At 37.4% G+C, this 22,913-nt stretch overlaps 1 protein-coding gene across 1 annotated transcript in view; it reads left to right on the plus strand.

The window, feature by feature from the left end:
* clasp1a (cytoplasmic linker associated protein 1a) overlaps positions 1 to 22,913 on the plus strand; it is an 89,630-nt gene that overhangs the window by 53,686 nt on the left and 13,031 nt on the right. The window contains exons 9-28 of the mRNA XM_052606518.1: positions 293 to 436; positions 945 to 1,021; positions 1,118 to 1,210; positions 1,313 to 1,458; positions 1,985 to 2,120; positions 2,906 to 2,976; positions 3,079 to 3,138; positions 3,621 to 3,698; positions 3,861 to 4,028; positions 5,104 to 5,150; positions 5,250 to 5,420; positions 7,327 to 7,434; positions 14,653 to 14,679; positions 15,554 to 15,709; positions 17,740 to 17,847; positions 18,458 to 18,520; positions 19,536 to 19,639; positions 21,492 to 21,721; positions 21,973 to 22,036; positions 22,364 to 22,366. Coding sequence (XP_052462478.1) covers positions 293 to 436; positions 945 to 1,021; positions 1,118 to 1,210; positions 1,313 to 1,458; positions 1,985 to 2,120; positions 2,906 to 2,976; positions 3,079 to 3,138; positions 3,621 to 3,698; positions 3,861 to 4,028; positions 5,104 to 5,150; positions 5,250 to 5,420; positions 7,327 to 7,434; positions 14,653 to 14,679; positions 15,554 to 15,709; positions 17,740 to 17,847; positions 18,458 to 18,520; positions 19,536 to 19,639; positions 21,492 to 21,721; positions 21,973 to 22,036; positions 22,364 to 22,366 — 2,054 coding nt within the window. The remainder of the gene's footprint in view (positions 1 to 292; positions 437 to 944; positions 1,022 to 1,117; positions 1,211 to 1,312; positions 1,459 to 1,984; positions 2,121 to 2,905; positions 2,977 to 3,078; positions 3,139 to 3,620; positions 3,699 to 3,860; positions 4,029 to 5,103; positions 5,151 to 5,249; positions 5,421 to 7,326; positions 7,435 to 14,652; positions 14,680 to 15,553; positions 15,710 to 17,739; positions 17,848 to 18,457; positions 18,521 to 19,535; positions 19,640 to 21,491; positions 21,722 to 21,972; positions 22,037 to 22,363; positions 22,367 to 22,913) is intronic.

The raw sequence follows: 22,913 nt of genomic DNA on the forward strand, positions 1-22,913 counted from the left end.
GGTGATGGATATTATGTTGACCCAGCAAGATGGGAAAAGTAAATGTGAACTTTTCCATGTTCTCTCAGCAAGAGAGTATTTCTAGTGGGGTTTCTTTCAGATAAGATAAATAAGCTTGGCAATTGTATTACATCTGATACATTTGTGATACCATCTGAACATGGCCTAAGAAATGTCCGATCAGGGATACAGTGATTTCTTAAGTCAAACTAGTTATTCAGACAACCCCCAAGACTGACAGTGCAGAGAAAATATTTGAATTATTGATCAGTGTCACTTGTGTCCCATACAGATAAGAACTTTGATGACGAGGACTCCGTGGATGGGGGCAGGTCCTCCTCCTCTTCCTCTTCTAAGTGCTTCTCCAACAGCAGGAGAGGGGGCAGCATGGGCTCAATGAGACGACCCAGTTCTGCCTCTGGATCCAGGGCTCCAGGTAAGACCACAGCAGCTATGACTCTGCCCCAGACATTCATAAACCCTGCACATAAACATGTTGAACAAGGAGAAAAGCAATTGTTCACAGAGAGATTATCTATTGAAAAGCTTGTAGCTTAAAAAACCCCAGAAGAGACATTGAGAAATTGAGGATTGTGTTGGCCGGGCATATCAAAATGATTTCTGAAGGATCATGTGACACTTAAGACTGTAAGTAATGGCTGCTGAAAATTCAGCTTCGCCATCACAGGAATAAAATACATTTTAAAATATATGAAATGGTCATAATATTTTCCAATAATATGCCATTATTTGATTTGCTTAGTTAATAATTATAAGAGCAGCTGAAATTAATATGTGATTATTTAAATTAAATTGACTTAAATTGGACAATAGATTTGTTGAAAACAACTTATTTAGTATCAGAATTGAGAATTGTCAAATTTCACCAGTATAGGCGCTGACCTCTAAATCTTTTTTGACTTTTTGTGATTGTAATTCCTCAGGGAAGGACAGTGTCAGTGCAGGAGCTGTGGATGAAGAGGATTTCATCAAGGCTTTTGAAGATGTACCTGCAGTGCAGGTAATGCATATTTAATTGAAAAGATCATGCTATTTATCATGGACTCCTTCCATTTAAAAACATAATGCAAGAAAATTTTTTGCTGTTTGTTTTCAGATATATTCCAGCAAGGACTTGGAGGACTCCTTGAATAAGATCCGTGAAATTCTGTCAGATGACAAGCAAGACTGGGAACACCGTGTCACTGCTGTAAGTTATTTCACTGATACATTTGTCGACATTGTGCTCACTCCAACTGGAAGAATGTGTCATCAGCGAGGCACTAAAGGAACTCTTATATCATGTATTTAGCTGAAGAAAGTGCGGTCACTGATTCTGGCTGGTGCAACTCAACATGAGGGTTTCCTTCAACATCTCCGGCTTTTAGAAGGTGCCTTCAAGTCATCCGCTAAAGATCTTCGGTCCCAAGTGGTTCGAGAAGCCTGTATCACATTAGGGTATGAAGCCATTTTTTCCTACTGTTTTTCTTCCAGTTTCTTTCTGGATGTTTATTTTATAGAGTGTTAAAAGTGTGACATCTACTACCAAAATCAACTTAGCTAGTGGGATGCTAGCTTCAAATGTTCATTGATCAAGGACACACTTCAACAGCAGGCCAATTTTTCACAAATCCAGTCTTATAGGTATTTCATCATATTCCGCTTCATGTTTCATCTCAAATATCTTTGGGATACAGCTTCAAAAAGCGCTGTAAATGAAGCTGCTGTGCGGGTCTCCATGATTGAGCATGGCTCAGTACATGTCTTTAATTATTCTGGGTCTTAATGTGTTTCAAATGAAGTGGAACCGAGCTGACTGGAGCGTACAGGACGGCTCTTCTGCTAAAGTGCAGCCACTTGATGGATATATAAACAAGTCCCATGCCTTAATGTCACACAAATTTGATTCATTTCCATCTAGACCCAAAGTTAACATATACTTGTATTCATATTTTGTTGATTGGTGGGTTTTGCTGTTTTCCAGGCATCTGTCTTCAGTGCTGGGGAATAAATTCGATCACGGGGCTGAAAGCATCATGCCTACGCTGCTAAACTTGGTGCCCAACAGCGCCAAAATTATGGCCACATCCGGAGTGGCAGTCATCCGAATCATCTTGCGAGTAAGTTCTGATGGAAAGACAGTTTACTTTTTTCTGTATTTGTGCATTAAGTAGCTGCAATAAAAAATAAATACATAAAAAAAAAGACACAATAACTCCAAAAACTGCCTCACTGTCTACTGTCTACACTGGCAGCGACCTTCTGAGGTAGCACCTTCTTTATTTGGAACCTCATAAATGACTGAATTAGGTTTGCTTTACTTTTGCAGTAACTGCACACAATAGTGCTCATTATATGAAGTAACTCAGTTTTCATATTGGCATTTTGGCATAAATGGTTCATTGAAAGCTTTCTTAGGATTTGGGATTTAGTATTTTTTACTTAAAGGGCTGCTGTCTATGTAGGCAGTTCACTAGGACTGCAGCAGCTAATACGTGGCATATGTACCTCACTATGTATTTAACGACCCTTTCAGAGGAAAAAAGTATCTTGGTTTACACAAAAATTCAGCACAGCGGTTTTCAACATCGATAATAATAATAATAATAATAATATAAAGAGATGATACTAAACACCAAATCAGGATATAATAATGATTTCTAAATGATCATGTTGCACTGAAGATTGGTGAAAAATAAATAAATTACATTTTAAAATATATTCAAATCGAGAACAGTTTTTATAAATTGGAAAACTTCACAATAATACAGTTTTTACAATATTTTTTACCATATAAATGCAGCCTTGGTGAGAATAAGAGACTTCTTTCGAAACTAACCAACCCCAAACATTTGAACATATATTTATATATTCTATATTTTATCTGTGAAATATTCTTTCCCAGCAAACACACTTCCCACGCCTTATCCCGATTATCACCAGCAACTGCACTTCTAAATCTGTGGCTGTCCGAAGGTAAATGATAGCTTCCTGAGAAAACACTTTATTTTTTGCAGATCATAAATAAGAAAAGCATTGTCTTCTAATACAAATCCTTTTTCACTTTCACCCCAACAGACGGTGTTTTGAGTTTTTAGACCTGTTATTGCAAGAATGGCAGACACACACTCTAGAGAGGTGAGTGGAAAATGATGCATTGTGTATAGAGGTTGAAGTAATTAGTTTTTGTGAAGTGTTTTTTGCACCGAATGTACCTCATAGTATTTAGTGTGTGCATGAGTTTGTGTTTATTCCTTCTGAGGACAAACTGTCACACCCTCCCTTTCCTGTTTTTGTGACATTTAACTGGTGAAAACGTGTAACTTATCAAAGCTCGGCTGAACGGGCAACTGATGATTCTTTTCGCGGGTTGAATTGATGAGCCAGTGATGTGTGGCAACCATGCGTCCAAGTCGTTTCCATGGCAATATAGCCAAGAGCTCTTTTATAAGGAGGTCTGGAGTCCCCTTATCCTCTCTTTCCCACTGTGCCGCCTTTGGAGAACTGGGAAAAAGGTCTGGTGTCAGGTCCAGAAAGTTTCAAAGGAGACCGAGTGAATTCACTGGTTGGTTCTGCAGGCTGTTAGAAACCGTATTCTTCATGTTTCCCTACTACCCCAGGCATGTGGCCGTTCTAACTGAAACCATTAAGAAGGGGATCCATGACGCCGACTCAGAGGCCAGATCTGTGGCCAGAAAGTAAGTCAGTTTGCCGTTTTGTTTTGTTTGGTTAGATGTTGCATAACCAGTTCTTTTGAAATGTTCATTTATGTACTACTTGATTTGATAATGCGTTTAACGTTTGTATTAGTCTTCATAATTTCCGTTTTTTTTTAAAGAGGTTGTCCATTTGTTTTGTAGGTGTTACTGGGGATTCCATGGCCATTACAGTCGAGAGGCAGAGCACCTGTTTCAGGCGTTGGAGTCGTCCTATCAGAAGGCCCTCCAGTCTCATCTCAAGAGTTCAGACAGTGTAGTGTCTCTACCGCAGTCCGACCGCTCCTCCTCAAGCTCACAGGAGAGCCTCAAGTGAGACGTGCACACATTTCACTGCCACCATGCATCAATTGATACATCTTTACAAAATAGTTAATATAATAGCAAACATTGTATCTGCATTGCTGTTTTGACTATACTTTCATGTATAGCTGTATATAGTGTACGCCACTCTTAAATAGTTTGGGTTTTGATTTTTTTTTTGGGGGGGGGGGGGTGGGGATAATTAATTTTATTAAAAAGTGACAGTAAAGACATTTATAAAGACATTTCTAATGTTACAAAAGCTTTCTGTTTTAAATAAATGCAGTTCTTTTGAACTTTGCATTCATCAAAAAACCCCGGAAAAAAATAGTATCACATTTTCTGCAGAAATATTTAGTAGAACAACTGTTTTCAAAATGAAGGATGATAATTGTTTTTTTGATAATCAAAATATTAGAAAGATTTTTGAAAGACCATGTAACACTGAAGAATGGGGTAATGGCTGCTGAAAATTCCTCTTTGCCTTCACAAGAATAAAGTACATAATAAAATATATGAAAAATAAAAAGTTATTTTACATTTTAATGGTATTAGAAAATATATCCTTCTTTTAATGCTTTTTAAATGAAATAACTTGGTCAACAAATGAGTCTTTCTGACTCTTCTGGTCTTACTGAACGGTAATATATAACGATATAGTTCAGTGATTTTAGATAATACTGCTGGCTCTGTGGTGTTTTCTATCCCGTGCTATCAAAAACTGTGAGTTATGGCTGTCCCTGTTGAAGCTGGTGAAATAATCGCCAGCTGGCTGATGCACAGATTGTTGATTGTGCTTCCTAGCATGTTGAGCATGAAGCGGTAATCTCATCTTCAATATTAGACTGCAGCATCTGTTACATTGTGTCCTTGTTGTTTCGGTGAGCTCATCTTGCGTTAGCATCAGTGTGATGATTGGCCGCTTTAATGATCACAATCTGCTATCAAAAGCAGCAAACACTATTCACACAATATAAACCTTTGCTTCCTATATAAAAATTACTGATTCATTTCATTGGCAATTTATTCACTCTATTCTGATTGTGCTGCTGTTGCTAAAATCTTTTTATCTACGTTCTTGCAGTCGACCGCTGTCAGTGAAGAGTGTCATTGGAGGCCCTGTTACAAGAAGTAATGCAACTCTTTTATTTTTTTTAATGGATGCTTAGCACTGATGTATACAAACATGCCAGTTTGCCATGTCTGTAACTCTTGTCTGTGTTTTCTCAGGTAAAGTGATCAGCTCTAGGGTGTCCTCAACCCCTGGTGCCCTCCAGCGTTCCCGCAGTGACATAGACGTGAATGCCGCCTCCAGTGCCAAATCTCGCATGTCCACTGCAACCTCCCCATCTCCCTTCAGCTCTGCTGCAGCTCTGCCTCCCGGCTCCTACGCCTCCCTGGGTGAGACCCCATCACACTCGATCCATCTTTTCTCCTCTTTCATCCTTAATTAGGAATTTTAATAAAAAAGCCATAAAAATCAGTGGCTTTTATGGCTGCAGCGGCTCATTAATAAAACTGATGAGCACCATAGATGCTATTAAGCTGCTCTGTGATGAGGAACAAACGACGAGTGTGTGCCACAGATTTATCATCCCGTAAGGGTTTATTTCTTTTAAATGAAAGTTTAGACTAGTTATTTATGACTTTAAATTCTGATAGGATAAGACTATATGTTTTGACTAGCTTAGATATTACTTTCTGGAATAGTAGTGTTAATTATTTATTCAACTTGTCTTTCGTAATTTCTTGGCTAAGTATAGCTGCATTGGTCCTTTTGAGAAATGTTCAGTATCCGTCCCAGATCTCACCAGTTAACGTTTGACCACTAACTTGCTCGTTACTCCTGTCTGTATAATCCTTTCTCTGTACTGTTTTCTAATCCCATGATTCCTTATGAATGATCAAAGAGATTTTATTTCCTTACACACAGTCACACTCACTAGCTCCCAGCGGCTTCTGTGCAAGGCCCGTTTCTGAGCAGATCCCTGTCTTCCACGCTTCCACGGGCTTAACTGACTCTAACCTCTGCCTCTTATGCCTCTCCTCTCCTCCACCCTGCACTCCCTTTTTTTTTTGTGTGTGTGTTTTTGCCCCAAAGACGGTGCACCTGGTAAAATAGATGGTAAGATGTATGTGTATATGTATGTGTGTGTGTGTGATAGAGAGTGTGAATGTCCACGCTCTGTGCTGTTGGAGGGATTCGAGCAGTGATTTTTGTCCCATTTGTCGATGATCAACTGTACACCTGGCGATATCTGACTATGCTGGTGGTCTGCATGACCTGTTTGCATGATATATCCCCCTTCCTCTTGACAATAAATAACAACATTAGTTCAGGGAGATGAAAATGGTCACGTGTACTTCCTATTATCTTTTGTGTCACTGGTAAACAGTCATTAAAGCTAATTGGTCAAAAGTGAGGGAACCATGTACTGTAAACAGGTTTGGTATTGGTTTAGTTTATGCTTTCTTCTGAGATTAGCATAGAGCATATAAAATCATTTCATGCAGGAAATTTGTGTCAAAAAAATCAATTTATTGTTTTACAAGATCTCAGTAGCTACACTACCATTCAAAAGTTTGGGGCTGGTAAGATTTATTTATTTTTTTTAATCTTTTTCGGAAGATTTCTCTCATGCTTCATTTATTTAAAAAAATACAATACAAATAGAGAGATTGTGAAATATTCTTGCATTTTAAAATAACTGTTTTCATTTCGGCCAGTACTCTAGTCTTCAGTATCACCTGATCCCTCAAAAATAAATCTAATACGTTAATCTGAATTTTTATCAATGTTTAAAACTGTAAAATTGTATTGAACTGTGCTGTTTAATATTTTTGTGGAAACCATGATTCATTTTTTTAGGAGTCTGATGAATATAAATTTCAAAACAACAGGCTTTATTTGAAATTTAAACCTTTTGCCGTGTTTTAAATGTCTTTACTGTCCCTATTGGTTAATTGAATGCATCCATGATGAACAAAAGTACACTTTTTTCTATTTTATTGACCCTCAAAGTTTTGCATGGTAGTGTATGATTTGATAAACATGTTTGCTCAAGATCATATAATATTGTGTTGCGTTTATTTGTACACCAATCTTCTCTGTAGAGCATGTCATGTAATTCCTCTCAGTCAGTATATATTTTAAGTTTTATCAGGGAAATCTCTTTGTTTGTCCTTATCCCTTGTTGTTAAGACCTCAGTTTGTCTAATTTTGTGTCAGTCATTCTAAATCACTCCATTTCTCTCAGGCATTTTGTCACCTCATCTCATGCTCAGGTTTTTTTTTTTTTACCTACAGGTCGTGTGCGGACGAGAAGGCAGAGCTCAGGGAGTGCGGTCAGTGCCAACAGCACTGTTACAGACAGCCGTGGTCGAAGCAGAGCTAAAGTGGTCTCTCAGTCCCAACGTAAGTGTCTGTGTGAATGGATGTGTTTCAGAACCATAGCATGGTAATGTTTATAATCTACCATGGCTTTAGTGCTAAAAGCTTTAGTGTTATATAGTGTATGTGTTAAAGTGTTAATGTTTGTTATTCAAATTAACAAACACTATTACAAAGTTTTCTGAAATACTTTATTCTGTTCATTCATTCTGCTGTCACAACATTCAGCTGGAACATGTATTTACATATAATGGCCACTTAACTGTATTTTTAAGCTGCTATATACAGCTATGGACATTTAATGTCTCATTTCGCTCCACAATTTCTTTTTGACATAATACAATTTTGACGATTTTGATTGTGGCATTATGACAATTAAGGTATTATTTTTATTTCTGTAATGAAGAAATTAATTTAAGAAGAAAATAACAAATGTAAATCTCTCTCTCTCTCTCTCTCTCTCTCTCTCTCTCTCTCTCTCTCTCAAATTCAAATTCAAATGAGCTTTATTGGCATGACTTGCACAGTATTGCCAAAGCATTGTACATTACATGAATAAGGAATAAACAATTATATAATACATAAAACAAAAACAGATTCGTAAAATAATTAAGTATATGTATACTTTCTCCTTTTTTTTTTTTTCTTCTTCAAACAAGACACAAGAAAAAAGACAAAAAAAAATAAATAAATAAAAAAAAAAAAATTAATAATAATAATAACTTACAACACATGCACAACAGTACATGTAAGAAATGCTCTTGCTTCAGTTTTGTCCACTGGCTGACAGTCTTAGTTTGTGACAGGCTGATACATATCTTGCTGCTGTTGTGATCATTTTGGAATTTTCTCCTAAAATGTGATTTAATTTTTCTGTATTTGGTAATGCCATAAAATTTGGTTTAATTTGTTGGAATGTGTGGAAATATGCAGCTCTTATGTTCTGATAGTAATCACAGTGTAGTAAGAAGTGTTCCTCTGTCTCCAGCTCTCTCTGAGAGCACAGTGAACACACTCTCTGCTCTCTCGGCTGCCATCTCTGTCTGTGTCGTCCTCTCTCTACAGCCAGACAGTGATCGCTCAGTCTGTATTTTGTAAGTGTTTTTCTTAATTTGGGATCTTTTACACAGCTCAGGTATTCTGCTGGTTTATAATCTTTCTTCAGGTCTAAATACAGCTCCATCTTCTTCTGTGATTTAGTAGCATGTTTCCAGTAGGTGATGTAATTCTGTTTTTGTAACTGGATAATGTGGTTTGGCCGGATGGTGCTGTGCTGGTCTGGCTGTAGTTTGAGCATCAGCTGTGAGAGAGCGCTCCTCTGCAGGTTCTGCTCATGACACAGCAGGGCTTCAGCCTGGTATGAGCTCGGCTCGCTGCGCTTCAGGTGCTGGTAGAACTTCACCGCTCTCTTTTGGATACTGATCAATAAGGGGTATTGTCCTAATTCAGCTCTGCACGAGTTGTTTGGGGTTGATCTGTTTACTTTTAGGATATTTTTACAAATTTGTGTATGCAGAGTTTCGATTTCTTCTTTTTCCCATTTTAAAAAATCTTGGGTTTTTAGAGGTCCCCATATCTCGCTGCCATACAGAGCAATTGGCTCAATGATTGATTTTAGGATTTTTAGCCAGGTTTGAATTGGAATTTCATGTCGAATAGTGTTTTTAATCATGTAGAAGACTCTCAGTGCTTTTGCCTTCAGTTCATTCACAGCCAGATTAAAGTTCCCTGTAGAACTCAGTTTTAGTCCCAGATAGGTGTATTCATGGGTGTGTTGGAGGACTTGGTTTCCTGCTCGAAAGATATATTTATTTTCCCTACATCTGGATCTGTTTTGAAAAATCATTATTTTAGTTTTTGCGAGGTTAATTTTGAGAGCCCACATTTGACTGAATGTCTGTACGACGTCGAGGAGCTGCTGTAGTCCCTCTTTTGTTTTTGACAGAATCACTAAATCATCTGCAAAGAGGAGACATTTAACTTCTGATTGCGTCAGGGTTGGGCCGGGGGCAGTCGAATTATTTAAGGCTTTGGCTAATTCGTTGATATAAATGTTAAATAGAGTGGGGCTCAATGGGCAACCTTGTCTGACTCCTCGTTGTTGGGAGAAAAATTCTGTTCGTTTATTTCCTATTTTTACAGCACATGTATTGTTTTTATACATGGAGCTTATCAAATCAAATGTTTTCCCTCCAATCCCATTCTCCAGGAGTTTTAGGAAGAGTCCTTCATGCCAGATCGAGTCGAAAGCCTTCTCAAAGTCAATAAAGCAAGCAAAGATTTTGGATTTATTTTGGTATACATGTCGATCAATGATAGTATGGAGGGTGTAGATGTGGTCCGATGTTCTGTGTTTGGGCAGAAATCCAATTTGACTTTTGTCTAGGATTTTGTGGGTTTTGAGAAAGTTTTGCAATCTCATATTAATAATCAAACAGAATATTTTCCCCAGGTTGCTATTGACACATATGCCTCTGTAATTGTTTGGCTCATATTTGTCTCCTTGTTTAAAGATTGGTGTAATTAGGCCTTGGTTCCAGGTGTCGGGGAAAAATCCTACTCTCAAAACAAGGTTGAATAATTTGATTATTGCCTCTTTGAATTGGTCGTTGGTGTATTTTATCATTTCGTTTAATATTCCGTCGATGCCACATGCCTTGTTGGGTTTTAGCACATGTAGTCTATCTGTAAGCTCATTTACTGTGATTGGAAAGTCCAGGGGGTTCTGATTGTCTTTAATCTTTTCTTTCAGGATTTCTAATTTGGTTTTTAATTCATTTCGAGCAGGATTTGTTTCAGTTGTTTTGTACAGATTTTCAAAGTGTGTCCTCCATATGTTCCCGTTTTGAATGGCCAATTCTTCTTTTTGTGCTCTATAGAGAGTGTTCCAGCTGTTCCAGAAGTTATTGGTATTTATTGATTCCTCCATTGCTTGAAATAATTGTTCTGTATGCTCTTCCTTTTTTACTCTTAGAGTTTGTTTGTACAGTCTAAGGGCTTCGTGATACTGATGGCGGAGTTCTTCATTGTCAGGATCTCTGTGTTTTTGATTTGAAAGATTTCGTACTGTCATTCTAATTCTTTTACACTCTTCGTCAAACCACTTCTCATTGGTGTTTTTTGGTTTTCTTTTTAATGATTTTTTCAAGTTGCACATGGATGCTGATTGGTGGAATATATCTGTAATGTCCTTTAGTGCCAGATTTATGCCTACTTTATTTTGTGGATATGTGTTCATTATAAATTTGTCTAATAGTAATTTGATTGTTTGACTTTCTAATGCATTCTGATAATTTTCTGTGCTGTTATTTGTCCACTTGTAGGGTGGTTGCAGCTTCAGTAAATGAGAGGGCTGTCTGTGTGATTCATTGCTATGAGTTCGTCTTAAATAGAGTGTAATGTTACAGTGGTCTGACAGAGGGGTTTGAGGACTGACTGTGAATGCTCTGAGATGCACTGGGTCAATGTCTGTGATGAAGTAATCTACAGTACTGTTGCCCAAAAAAGAATTAAAGGTGTAACAACCAAAAGAGTCTCCTCGTATGCGACCGTTCACTATATACAGGCCCAGTGACCGACAGAGCTCTAGAAGGCTTCTCCCACTTTTGTTTGTTGATTTGTCATAATTGTTTCTTAGCTGGTATGAGGGCAGAGAGTGGCTGGTGTTTGTGATATATTTGTCTCCCTGTGTGTTGACAAAGTCTGGTTCATTTCCGGTTCTGGCATTAAGATCGCCACACATTAACACATTTCCTTTAGTCTGGAAATGGCTAATCTCATCCTGCAGGATGGAGAAGGTTTCTTCACTGTAATAGGGGGACTCAGCTGGGGGAAGGTATATAGCACACAAGAATATGGGACGGTCTGTGGAGACAATGTCTGTTTGGATTTTTAACCAAATGTTAAATTTTCCGATTTGAATAGCTGTGATTGAGTCTATGAGGTGTGCTCTGTACCATATCAGCATTCCCCCTGACTCTCTGCCCTGAGTCACCCCTCTTAGTTTCGTCGATGGGACAACTATTTCCCTAAATCCAATCGGACAGCCAGTGGACAAATCTTTAACATTCCATGTTTCCTGTAGTATTATAATATCAGAATTCTCAATTTCTTTTTTAAAGTCTGAATGTTGGCTCTTGATACCAAAAACAGAGGACCTCAGTCCTTGAATATTCCAACATGTGACTTTCAGGGAATATGAGCTCATTAAATAATCACATTTGTTATTTCAAAACAAGACAGACATCAGTATATTGAATTGACAAATCAAGAAGAATATATAAAATATTATGATCCAAGAAAATAAGTTAAATGTATACATTAGGTAAAGAAAAATATACAAATATCATATTCATATTATATAGTTTTTTTTTTTCTTCTTCAAGAAGTATAAATAATATGAGGTTTCTAAAATCTGATATAAAAATTAAAAATAAACTCATATACATGCATACACATCCATACCTTTTTTTTTTCAAGAATAATAAATAGGTTTCTAAGAGTCTCATTTAAAATAAGTAGAAATAAAACACATTTTCACACACACACACACACACACACACTCATACATACATTTTCATTTCTTTTCATTCTTTTCTTTTTCATTCTCAATATAATTATATATATATACATACATATACAATTTTCTTTTTTTTTTTTTTTTTTCTTTTTTTTTTTTTGTGAGTCACTAACCCATGAGGTGTGAGCACAGCAGAGTCAGCATGTGCTGGATGTTGGTGAGGTCTCTGCAGGGCGATGAGGTCGGCTGGCTGGGGGCTGTGCTGGGGCTGCAGGAGGTCAGTGATCTGCTGCCCGGCTGATGAGAAGGTGAGGGGGCTTCAGGCCTGTTGATGCGCTGCTGTCCAGGGGGGAACACCGAACCTGTCGTGGGCTTCCTCCGGTCAGAGGTGAAGTGGTGTCCCTGCAGTAGCTCTATGGGGTGTCCATGAGGTCGCTGAGGTGTGCTGGAGCTGCGGTTGAGTGCGATGTCTTTCAGGGTTTTAGCAAAGATGGGGACTGCCCTTCTGTGGAGGTGGACATGGTCGTACAGGCTGCTGAGATTCAGTGTGGGGTGCTGAACCAGGTGTACATTGGGCTTTAGGGCACAGTCTCTGGATACTCTAGCATTTATATGCCTGATGGTGTCCTGGTGGAAGTCCGAGCGCAATAGCAGGGTGGAGAGGATGATTTTTGAGTTGGGGAAGTTGGAGGATGCCTTCTCAGTCACATTGATGAGAGCTGTAGCCACTCTCTCTCTCTGAGCTCTGAGGTCGTTCGTGCCGGTGTGGATGATGATGTGGCTGGGGGAACCCAGCTGTTCTTCACACAAGAGCTCCAGGGCCTTCTCTGTGTTTGGGCACCAGATTTTTCTGACGTTTTTTCTGGGAAAAAGTCTCTTTTCATCGATGAACTTGCCGTTGGAGTCCATGAGGAGTATAATGTGAGGCTGTGATGGACTGTAGGAGTCTGCTGGAGGAGGTCTGCTGGGCCGGGTCTCTCGAGTCTCCTCTAAACTCTGCTGGTCTCCTCTCTGAGTCGACTGCTTCTCCACAGCTGACCGCTCTATTATGTGGGACTCTCTCAGCTTTCTCATCTCTTCCCTCATTACAGACAGCTGATTGCTGTACTCTTCTCCCTGTTTTTTCATTTCTTGAGTTTCTTTCTTAAGCATTTCTATTTCTTTCCTGTAATCTGCTTCTTTCTGTGTTGGCTCCGTCTCCTTCACTGCTCCATGCATCTCCTCTCTCAGCTGCACCAGCTCCAGCTCCATCTCCCTGAACTTCTCCTTCATATCACTGATGATGCTGTGTAGAAGGGAGATCTCCTCACTGTCGTCTCTGGACTGATGGCTGGACGTCGAGGGCTCTTCTGCACACTTTTGTGTATTAGGGATGATCTTTTGTGTTTTAGGGCTGATCTTGTTCTGCTGAGCTTTTTCTTTAATTTGCAGGAAGTCCTTTTCAAATTGTTTCAGTTTGCCCTGAATCATTACAGTCCCATTTTTATACAGGTTGGCTGTTATCATGACATCTGAATCTGGCTCCTCCCCTTCCTTGATCTGTAGCTTCCATCCATTACTGATGCCCTTTCTGATGACTGTGGTAATGATGTCTGATTGCTGAATGCCAGACTTCAGGGTCTTCTGTGTGGAATATGATGTTACTGACCTCTCCATTCCTGTACAGGTCAAAGTACAGGGTTTCTGGACTGTCCTTCAGGAGCTTATCTTTATGTTTCTTCTTTAGGATCTCATTGGTAGCTTTAGATGGGTATGTTATAGGGATTGATTCTGTCATTTTTCAAATATTCTGACAGTTGCTGGCAGTTTGTTGTTGTTGTTGTTGTTTTATGAATGTTTATATCTACTGGAGTTATCCCTTATATTGTAGCTTAATTAAATCACAGTTTTTGGGCAAATCTTTCTCCAAAACAAAGGTTGTTGATTGTTGATTGTATTTTGTGTACTCACTCGGAGTTCCTTTTTTCCTCTCTTTCGTGGTAGTTGTGGGACCTTTAAGCCTTCTGTCAGTTGGTTGTCTGCTAGTTGTCTTCTGCAGATTTTTCTTTGTTGAGTCAATGTTCTTTTGCAGTTAATATGTTGCAGAAGGTCTTAATTGATATAATTTTATAAAAACTGATCATCTGTCTTGTCTCAAAACAACATTTAAAAGAAAAAAATCAGGAGCTTATTTTCATGCTGCTGCTGCTGTTGAATGGAACTCTCTCTCTCTCTCTCTCTCTCTCTCTCTCTCTCTCTCTCTATATATATATATATATATATATATATATATATATATATATATATATATATATATTCTCTTTTTTAAATACTCTATATTTATATTATTCTTTTTTAGGGGTTGAAATGGTACCTAGACATGTTTTCATGAAATTCACCTTCCTAGGGTCACTATACATAGATTGAAGCTTCAACCTTTATGTTAGGAGCTCAGAAACAGATAGATAACTATTGGTCTGCCACCACTATCATCTTCCTTTGTGTTTCTGTCACCTTTGTATTTAATGTTTTCAAAACCCAGTTTGGCATCCTGCTAACCATGGAGTTTATTCCACAATTATAGTTAAAGCCAATCTTTGGCATGACATGTGTAGATTTAAGTTTCTAGAGCACGAATAAACAAAATTTTTGCCTGATGCATCCTGGGTAACCATGCATCACATCAAGCGTCTTTTGTAACTGGCTACTTTTCACCTGTCCGTTGCCTTGCTTCCATACACAAGGATCCAGATCAGCTAACCCTACTAGTGGTAAGCCCCCCAATCCCCCCCCCCCATCGTTAATACCCTCAATATGAAACCTGCATGAATTACACCTCTACTATCATGTTGCATGTCCTGCTTTAGCTTGATCTTTTTATTTCTGTTCAAATAGAGATCAGACATTATGATAGTTCAGTATTTGTTTTGATGTCTGTCTTTTATGTGTTTTTAAATGTGTCTGTAGCTTGTATTTTGTCACGTCACCATGCCTGATATTATTGTTTTCCCTGCAGCTCAAATAGACCTTGGATCTAAGCTCACCCAGTTTGTCTTTTTGTGTTTGTGTATTTGTTCAGAACTAAGGTCTTGTCTTTTTTGCATACATATCTCAGTTTTTTCTTAGTGGTGGTTTCGTTCACCTAAACCAGAGATTTTTATTGTCATTTGGGCTATATGAATAAAGGAAGGCTTATAGACCTTTTTTTGGATGCTTTTCAGAGTTTTCAGCAGCTATTCTTCAGGGTCAAATGATTCTTCATAATAGATTGTTTTCTTTTTTTCTTTTTCTGATTAAATAGAAAGTTCAAAAGAACAGCTTTTAATTAAAATCAAAACAATTTGTAACATTCTTTTTTTATTACTTTTGATCAATTTAATCCATCCTTGCTGAATCACTTTATAAAATAAAAAAAATACTCAACCCAAATTTTTTATGATAGTGTACATTTTCTAGCAATCATGGTATCATTAATTCATCAAATAATGTTATTAAAATAATAGGTGTTTTATGATAAAAAAAAGGTGTCTTGATTTATTTATTTGTAATGACAATTTGATACTTAACAGTGGGGACCCAATGGTAGTTTCTAAATAATCAGTCACCATGTTACTTATAGTAGTGCTGATATAATTTCCTTTGCAGCCGGCAGCCGGTCCAGCTCTCCAGGGAAGCTCTTGGGACATGCATATGGCAGAATTCCTAGGGCCACTGCACCAGCAACACCCTCAGACAAATACTCGAAGATCCCAAGAAGCCAGGGATGCAGCCGTGAAACCAGTCCCAGCAGATTGGGCATAGGTAAATTTTTACATCTCATGGTTTAACACAAAGGATGCCCACATACAGCAGACATAAAATTAAATTAATTGCAAAACTTAAGTGGACCTAAACCAGTTCCTTGAGGAATCCTTTAACTGTTTCCCCACCATTGACGAGTTATCTCGTCTTTTAGAAGACAACGCTTTCCCGCCAAAGACATGTTTTTACGGCATTCGGAGGTGTTATCACACATCTTCTGAATGAGTACAAAACCTCCTGAACAAAGCGATTTACTAGATTTATGCTTGGATAAATGTACTGAATATCATCCAGATATAGTTTTTGGTTAAAACTATAAATTTTTATAAAACTTACCTATATTCAAATGTTGGGAAAGAGTTAATAATATGCATGAAAACATGGAGATTATTTGTTACATTTTGTTGGAAAAGGTAGGAACTCATGGTAACCGTGGATGGCAGGAATTTTCAGAGCTTTGCTTGCGAAAGAAAGAAGACTCTTAACTTTCATTTGCTGAATCATTGTTTCCTGCAAATCCTGTTAGTTTCAACTACTGCAGATAGACGGAATGTCTTTTCACTGCGTGGAAGAAGCTCAGCATTCATTTAAATGGCTGATGCAAGTGTTTATGCCAACACTGACTCAGTGGCTACTCATTGCTGTGTTTTGTATGTGACTGATACATTGTTGAATGATGACAGACCTGACTTAACGGCTTTCGTTCTTCGTCAGCTTTTCTGGCGGTTTTTTGAGGTCATTGTGTGTGTCAGCCTATTCTGAAAAAATGTCCTGCCTTTTTAAAGATCTGACCAAAAAATGTATAGCCAATTATATGACAAATTTTAATTTGACAGTAAGTTGTCTGTAAAACAAAAAGCACAAAACCATTTGGATATACAAAACTCATTATATTATAACTTTTGACACTTAATGCTTTAAAGCTTAATCCAGTCATTTGTGTGTATGTTTTTATTTAAAGGAGCATCGAGCACATTTTTTTACACACAATAAGTTAATAGTGCTTTATTTTTTTATAAATGTTAAAATGAAAATTCCAGTCCAAGTTTTTTTGAAGTGGTGTTCACACTGACAACTATATGCAGTGACAAAGTGCCGGGAAGTAATGAGTGGTGGTGACTGTTATCAATATTTTTTGTCATATGACAACATACAATTTTTATTTAATGCAAAAGAACAGTGATGAACTAAGCAGAATGAGACATCGCAGCTCACCTATCACCTGTCAGAAACCGCATGCAGGAATATAATTTTTTGGAAACCTGTGTCAGAAATTGTCAGTGTTGATTCATGAGATTGATTCATGCATTTATAATCATTCCTCCTGCACATGACATGATGCATAATGGACTGCTACAATTTATTTACAAACTCCAAATTTGAATTTATAGCGGCAAGGAAACTGTTTTATTGTCAATATATAGAATTGCATCTTATTTTTACTGATAGTATATCACCATTCAAAAGTTTAGGTTTGGTAAAAACAAATTTAATAAATGTTTTTTTTAAGTGTCTTATGCTAACCAAGGCTGCATTTAATTGACCAAAAATGCAGTAATATTGTGAAATATTATTACAATTTAAAATAACTGTTTTCTTTTTGAATATATTTTAAAATGGAATGTATTCCTGTATTAGCAAAGCTGAATTTTCAGCATCATTACTTCAGTGTCACAGTGTAATTATGTTAATATCATTTATGGGTGTCAGTATTAAGTGTAAGGCTTTGGTCATGAAATCTGTTTGACAATCAAATAAAATTTAGCAGTATATGTAAAGTTACTTGGTTCACCTTTAACACTGCATGTTCAGAAACTTCCTAAATGTTGTCAGTCTAATTCAAAATGTTCAGCTTAAGCCTTGTGCTTTAAATGTTTAACTTTTCTAAGGCAGAAGGACCCCAGTATTGGCCATCCCAATCCCACCCTCCCTCCTCTTTCTCAGCCTCACTAATGCCCTAACCTATGTTCTAACAGCCAGGCTGTGTGGTAAAGCTCTTCTTCCTGCCACTTCTTCCTATCGCACGCTAGCCCGGAGCAGTCGCATCCCCCGCCCCAGCATGAGTCAGGGGTGCAGCCGTGACACCAGTCGCGAGAGCAGCCGTGACACAAGCCCCGCTCGGGGCTTCACTCCTCTTGGTGAGTAAAGCACAAAAGTGGCTGATGAAGTCCAAACAACAAAAAAAACCAATCCTTTCCAATTCGATATGACAAAACTTCTCCTCCTGATTCTATTTGGCCTTAACTTATGGCCATTATTCTTAGTATGTGGGATATGAACTGTTGTTTGCTCGCCTCTATGCATGCACTAATATGTTGTTGATGTGCTTTATTAATCTGTGCCGCTATGTCTTTAAGGTTGTAAATAAATTTAGTGGAGGTTTTGTTGGTTTGTCCATAAAAATGGATTTATGGCATTTCATATTGTGAATAAAAACAGCTGGTCTGATCTTTAAAATAATTTGCACGGAGGAACAATAACAGCAAAGTATTGCAATCTTTATTAAAAATAGTTACGGTTAATTTAAATAAATGTGAAAATTACATATCAGATGAAAACAGAATTAAAAATGTTGCTTCCACAACTAACTGATTTTAAGTTAAATTACTAAAACTAAAATTTCAAATTAAACATCTGAATAATAAAATTAAAAAAAATGTTTTGTGTTACTGCCACGGATGGTGCTCAGAGTTTTAGTGTAGCACTAACCGTCCCTGGGGTGTCACCCCTCTTCCTGTCCCCTTGCAGCCTCCCGACGTCACTCTCGCTCCACCAGCGCGCTGTCCACGGCCGAACCCGTGGGCCAGTCAGGTGACCCGCATGACCCCTCCCCAGGCCCCCGCAGACAAGGCCAATCCCCAGCATGCCTTCATATTTTACCTTTTTTTTTTTATTTTTTTTTTTTTTGAAAGGCGAATTCGACTGGGTTTGCCAGATCAAGCTCTGACCTTCACACTTCACGTCATTATTAGATGTAGATGCATATTATCTGTTCATTTGTTAAATTATATATCCAGCGTCTTTACTCTCTTTTCTCACCATAAAAATCAGCATCCATTTTAGTTGAGGTTGTTTTGATTTGCATTTCCGTTTCCGTTCAGTTAATGGTGTGTTCGCCAAAAACCACTTCAGTTGTCTGCTTCATATGTAAGGATGTGTATTCTTGCTATAACCATTTATTAACAACAACTTTGCATCGGTGTTGTTGTTGATAATGAATCTAAAAGGATTTTTATTTATGGCTTTTTGTGCTGTGGGCATCAGAGTAGTTCAGTTAAGTTTCTTTTGGAATGTTTGAATTTAATCCTTTGTTTTGTTGGACCCATAATTCACACACATTTGACACTTTATTTTCCAAGAAGTTACTTTATTGAAGCTGTATGGTTTGTTTGTTTATTTATTTATTTTTTCATCATCTTACATTTGATCATCTTGGGTTTAAATGTGAAATGTGTTATTTCTAGTGCCACTAAACAGAATTTCAGTTAGTTTGTTAAAATTTAATGAATGGGGCAAACATGTTAACATTTGCTCCACTAATAGCATCAGTTTGGGAAGGCAAACTAATGGTGGATGGGTGATTGAAATTACACACTTTCACCTTCTTTAAGTTTTTAAGCAACCATAATGTTATGTGTTGGGTTGTATCAGACTGTCTTGATTCTCTCAATGTCTACTTGTCAACCTAATGTTTTTTGTTTTTTTTTGTCTTTCTTGAGAAATTAGCCTAATTGGTTGACTGACTTTGAAATGATGGGGTAGAAAGTACGTTTTTCGTAACACATTGTCCATTCTCACGGTCTCATCCTGTGTTCGAACTCTACAGATCGCTTAGGCCTGATCCATCAGGCTCGCATTTCTGCATCGGTCAATGCTATGAGGGTGCTCAACACTGGCACAGAAGTGGAGGCTGCAGTGGCTGATGCTTTGGTAAGAATCTCACAGACATGAATATGATGAACTGAAATACGCCTCACTCTCATAATCTTATCTAGGATTACAGAAGGGATGCTTCTGTATGGCTCAACTATTTGTCTTGTGTGGCCCTAAAAACACCCACAGAAAAATTATATTTTAGGAAATGAGATGTGTTCATTATGGGGTATATTGTATATAGACATGTTAGGCAGGATTTTCATGATTCTCTGGCAGTTGATGTACTCTGTTTAAAAAAAATTATAATAACATATATATATATATATAATTGTAAACTTATTATAGTATTAATGTTTTAATTCAAATAAAAAAAATAAACTAGAATTAATATTAAAATGCATAATGGAAAAATGTATTACATCAATTAATGCATAAATGAATTAAACCAATATTGTATTATTACTATGGTGCATATAAATGAAAATTTAGGTGGGGGAATTTATTTAGGGAAAAACAGTGTTAATGTAACTCTTTTTTAATTATTTTTTTTAAATAAAAAAGGTAAATTAAAATGGTAACCATTCACAGTGTCTCATAATTATTCCCTTATACATTCATCTACATTTTGATCTTTATGTGGGGAAAACTCCTTTTTTTGTCCTTATGTGCCAAGTGCCTAGCTATATTATGAGGGTGCAGTTTTCAAATTGTGTCTTTTCTGCAAAAACATTGCTCCCTCTGAAATCTCTGCGTCTCTTTGCTCTTCCTTTATTGGTTGTCTTCAGCTGTTAGGAGACTCCAGGAATAAGGTAGTGCTTCTGTTTATATACTGCTTGTATTTACATTTTTATTCACTAATCAGAATTCCATCGTGAACTGTCAAGCAAATATCAAGAGCATTTTGTGCTCCACAAACATTTGCGCTGCTTTCATTAATTTGCTCAGTGACCATCTCCTCTGCACAGTCCGATCATTTCCTGCACAAGCACCATAAGATGCATTTCATTCATTTTGCTATCAGTTTGGCATTAATCTCTTCATTTCATTATCTGTATGTCACCCAGTGTTATTGCTTTGGAAAATGTAAATCATCATTAATTCACATGTGACAACACAGGATTAAGTTGTAAACAGGGCAGCTGTTATGCATCAGCATGACACATTCCCTGTGCTACATAAGTAGATGTAATTATCCAGCGTGCAGCGCTCTTCACTTACGTCATATGTACACACTACTAATGACAGGGACTCGAGTGTTTGTTAATGCATTGCCAACTGCTGGAAATTGTCTGTTAACGATTTGAATTATTCATGATTATTCATCCACAGCAAATATCTGAGTTGTTTCTTCACACTCCAGTGCTGAGACAGCTGAAGAGCTCCAAGGCCACATACACACTGGAGCTTATTTCAATTATTTATTAGAATAATAACCGAATTTTACAACCAAATTCACTGCAGAAAAATCCAGGAAGTGGATTAAAATGTGTAACTCGTTACATCTCTGCCATATTTAATGGTAGTTTACGAAAAGTTTGCTTTAATACGTATTTGATCTACAAACTATTGTTAAGATCACTTTGTCAACCATCACAAGTTAGGAGCAACCATTGAATTATTCTGTACGCACAGAAATCACTATTTAAGAAGATTCATTCCCACGTCTATATGTGGTTGTCTCTTAAAACTTTGCTGTGTGTACTTGGCCAGAGTCCCAGAGTTAGTATTAAATGAAACTAAACCCTTGTTATTTTTAAAAGCTGCATGGCTTTTCCATATCAACAGCATACTTACTATATGTTTGAGTAATGCAATGTAAATTGTTGAATGAACTCCCTTTGCTGGTCTATTGATAGTTTTGTCCCCTTCCTGTTGAAACTACTAATGTGCTCCATGCTCTCCTCAGCGCAAGCCTTTGAGAAGGAGGTACGAGTCTGATGATGATGCCAACAGTGACGCATCCAGCGCCTGCTCAGAGCGTTCCTATAGTTCCCGTAATGGAGGCATTCCTCACTACCTGCGTCAGACCGAGGACGTTGCTGAGGTGCTAAACCACTGCGCCAGTTCCAACTGGTCCGAGAGGAAGGAGGGCCTGCTGGGTTTGCAAAACCTGCTAAAGAGTCAGCGCATTCTTAGGTGGGGGCCTTCAGAACAACACAAATGGTCTCTTTGGTTGTTCGGTGGCATTTCATTTTTCTACAGGACAGGAAGTAGAAATTAGTCAGTATCTTGCAAGTTTTCGTTTGTTGCTCATTTAGTGTATTTTTATAGGCCATTCTAAAATGATGCAAGTGCAAAGTCTTGCAATGGCTTTTTATGCTTTTTTTTTTTTTGTCATATTCTGATTGTGAACAGGCTTTTAAACATCATATTTTTGTGTGTTTCAGCCGTGTGGAGCTCAAGAGGCTGTGTGAGATCTTCACCAGGATGTTTGCAGATCCTCATAGCAAGGTAACCTGTGTAAGGACACATCCTTTCAACAAGGCTGTTTTGATCACACTTAATCTACTTGTGCTGACTGGATTAATAGTAGCATTCCAAAGAAAGGATTGAAGGATAACTTAAATCTGTTGCATCATGTGACATCATCCTGAATTATTCATGTTACAATAGACTAATTAAGTAGCTTCCATCACTCTGGATTCTGTTCAATTTAAAATGTTTGTCTGGCAAACAATGTGTTTGTGTAGAACTCGAAAATGGAATGAGATTGCACTAATGGAATGTGTTTTTTCCTGTTGTTTGCATGGTCTGCTTTGGTGTGGATTTTAACAATAGAGAGTAAGTGGATATTATATATACCTGGACCATTTTGTTATATAAATTGATTATGTTCTATTCTCACATAAATTGGTTCATTCATCATATACATCACATTATAACCACCAACACTATTATTATTGCTCATACTTAGTTAACTGTTTGTTTTAAACCCCTAACCCTAAATATTAAACAGAATCACAAAACTCATGCCACATCGTCATGATTGATATAACAAACCAATGCTGCCTGTTAAGGAGAGATGTTCTATTATATAATTGGGAAACACTTTTGCAATAAGGTTCCATTAGTTGATGTATTAACTAACATGAACAAACAATAAACAATACATTTATTACAGTATTCATTAATCTTTGTTAATGTTAGTTAATGAAAATAGTTGTTCATTGTTCGTTTGTTAATTCACAGTGCATTTACTAATGTTAACAATAACAAGCACAACTTTTGATTTTAATAATGCATTGGTAAATGTTGAAGTTAACATTAACTAAGATTAATAAATACTGTAGTAGTATTGTTCATGCTTAGTTCATGTTAACTCAAGAAG

Source organism: Carassius gibelio, chromosome A9 (genome assembly GCF_023724105.1).
Source record: "Carassius gibelio isolate Cgi1373 ecotype wild population from Czech Republic chromosome A9, carGib1.2-hapl.c, whole genome shotgun sequence".
Lineage (NCBI taxonomy): Eukaryota > Metazoa > Chordata > Actinopteri > Cypriniformes > Cyprinidae > Carassius > Carassius gibelio.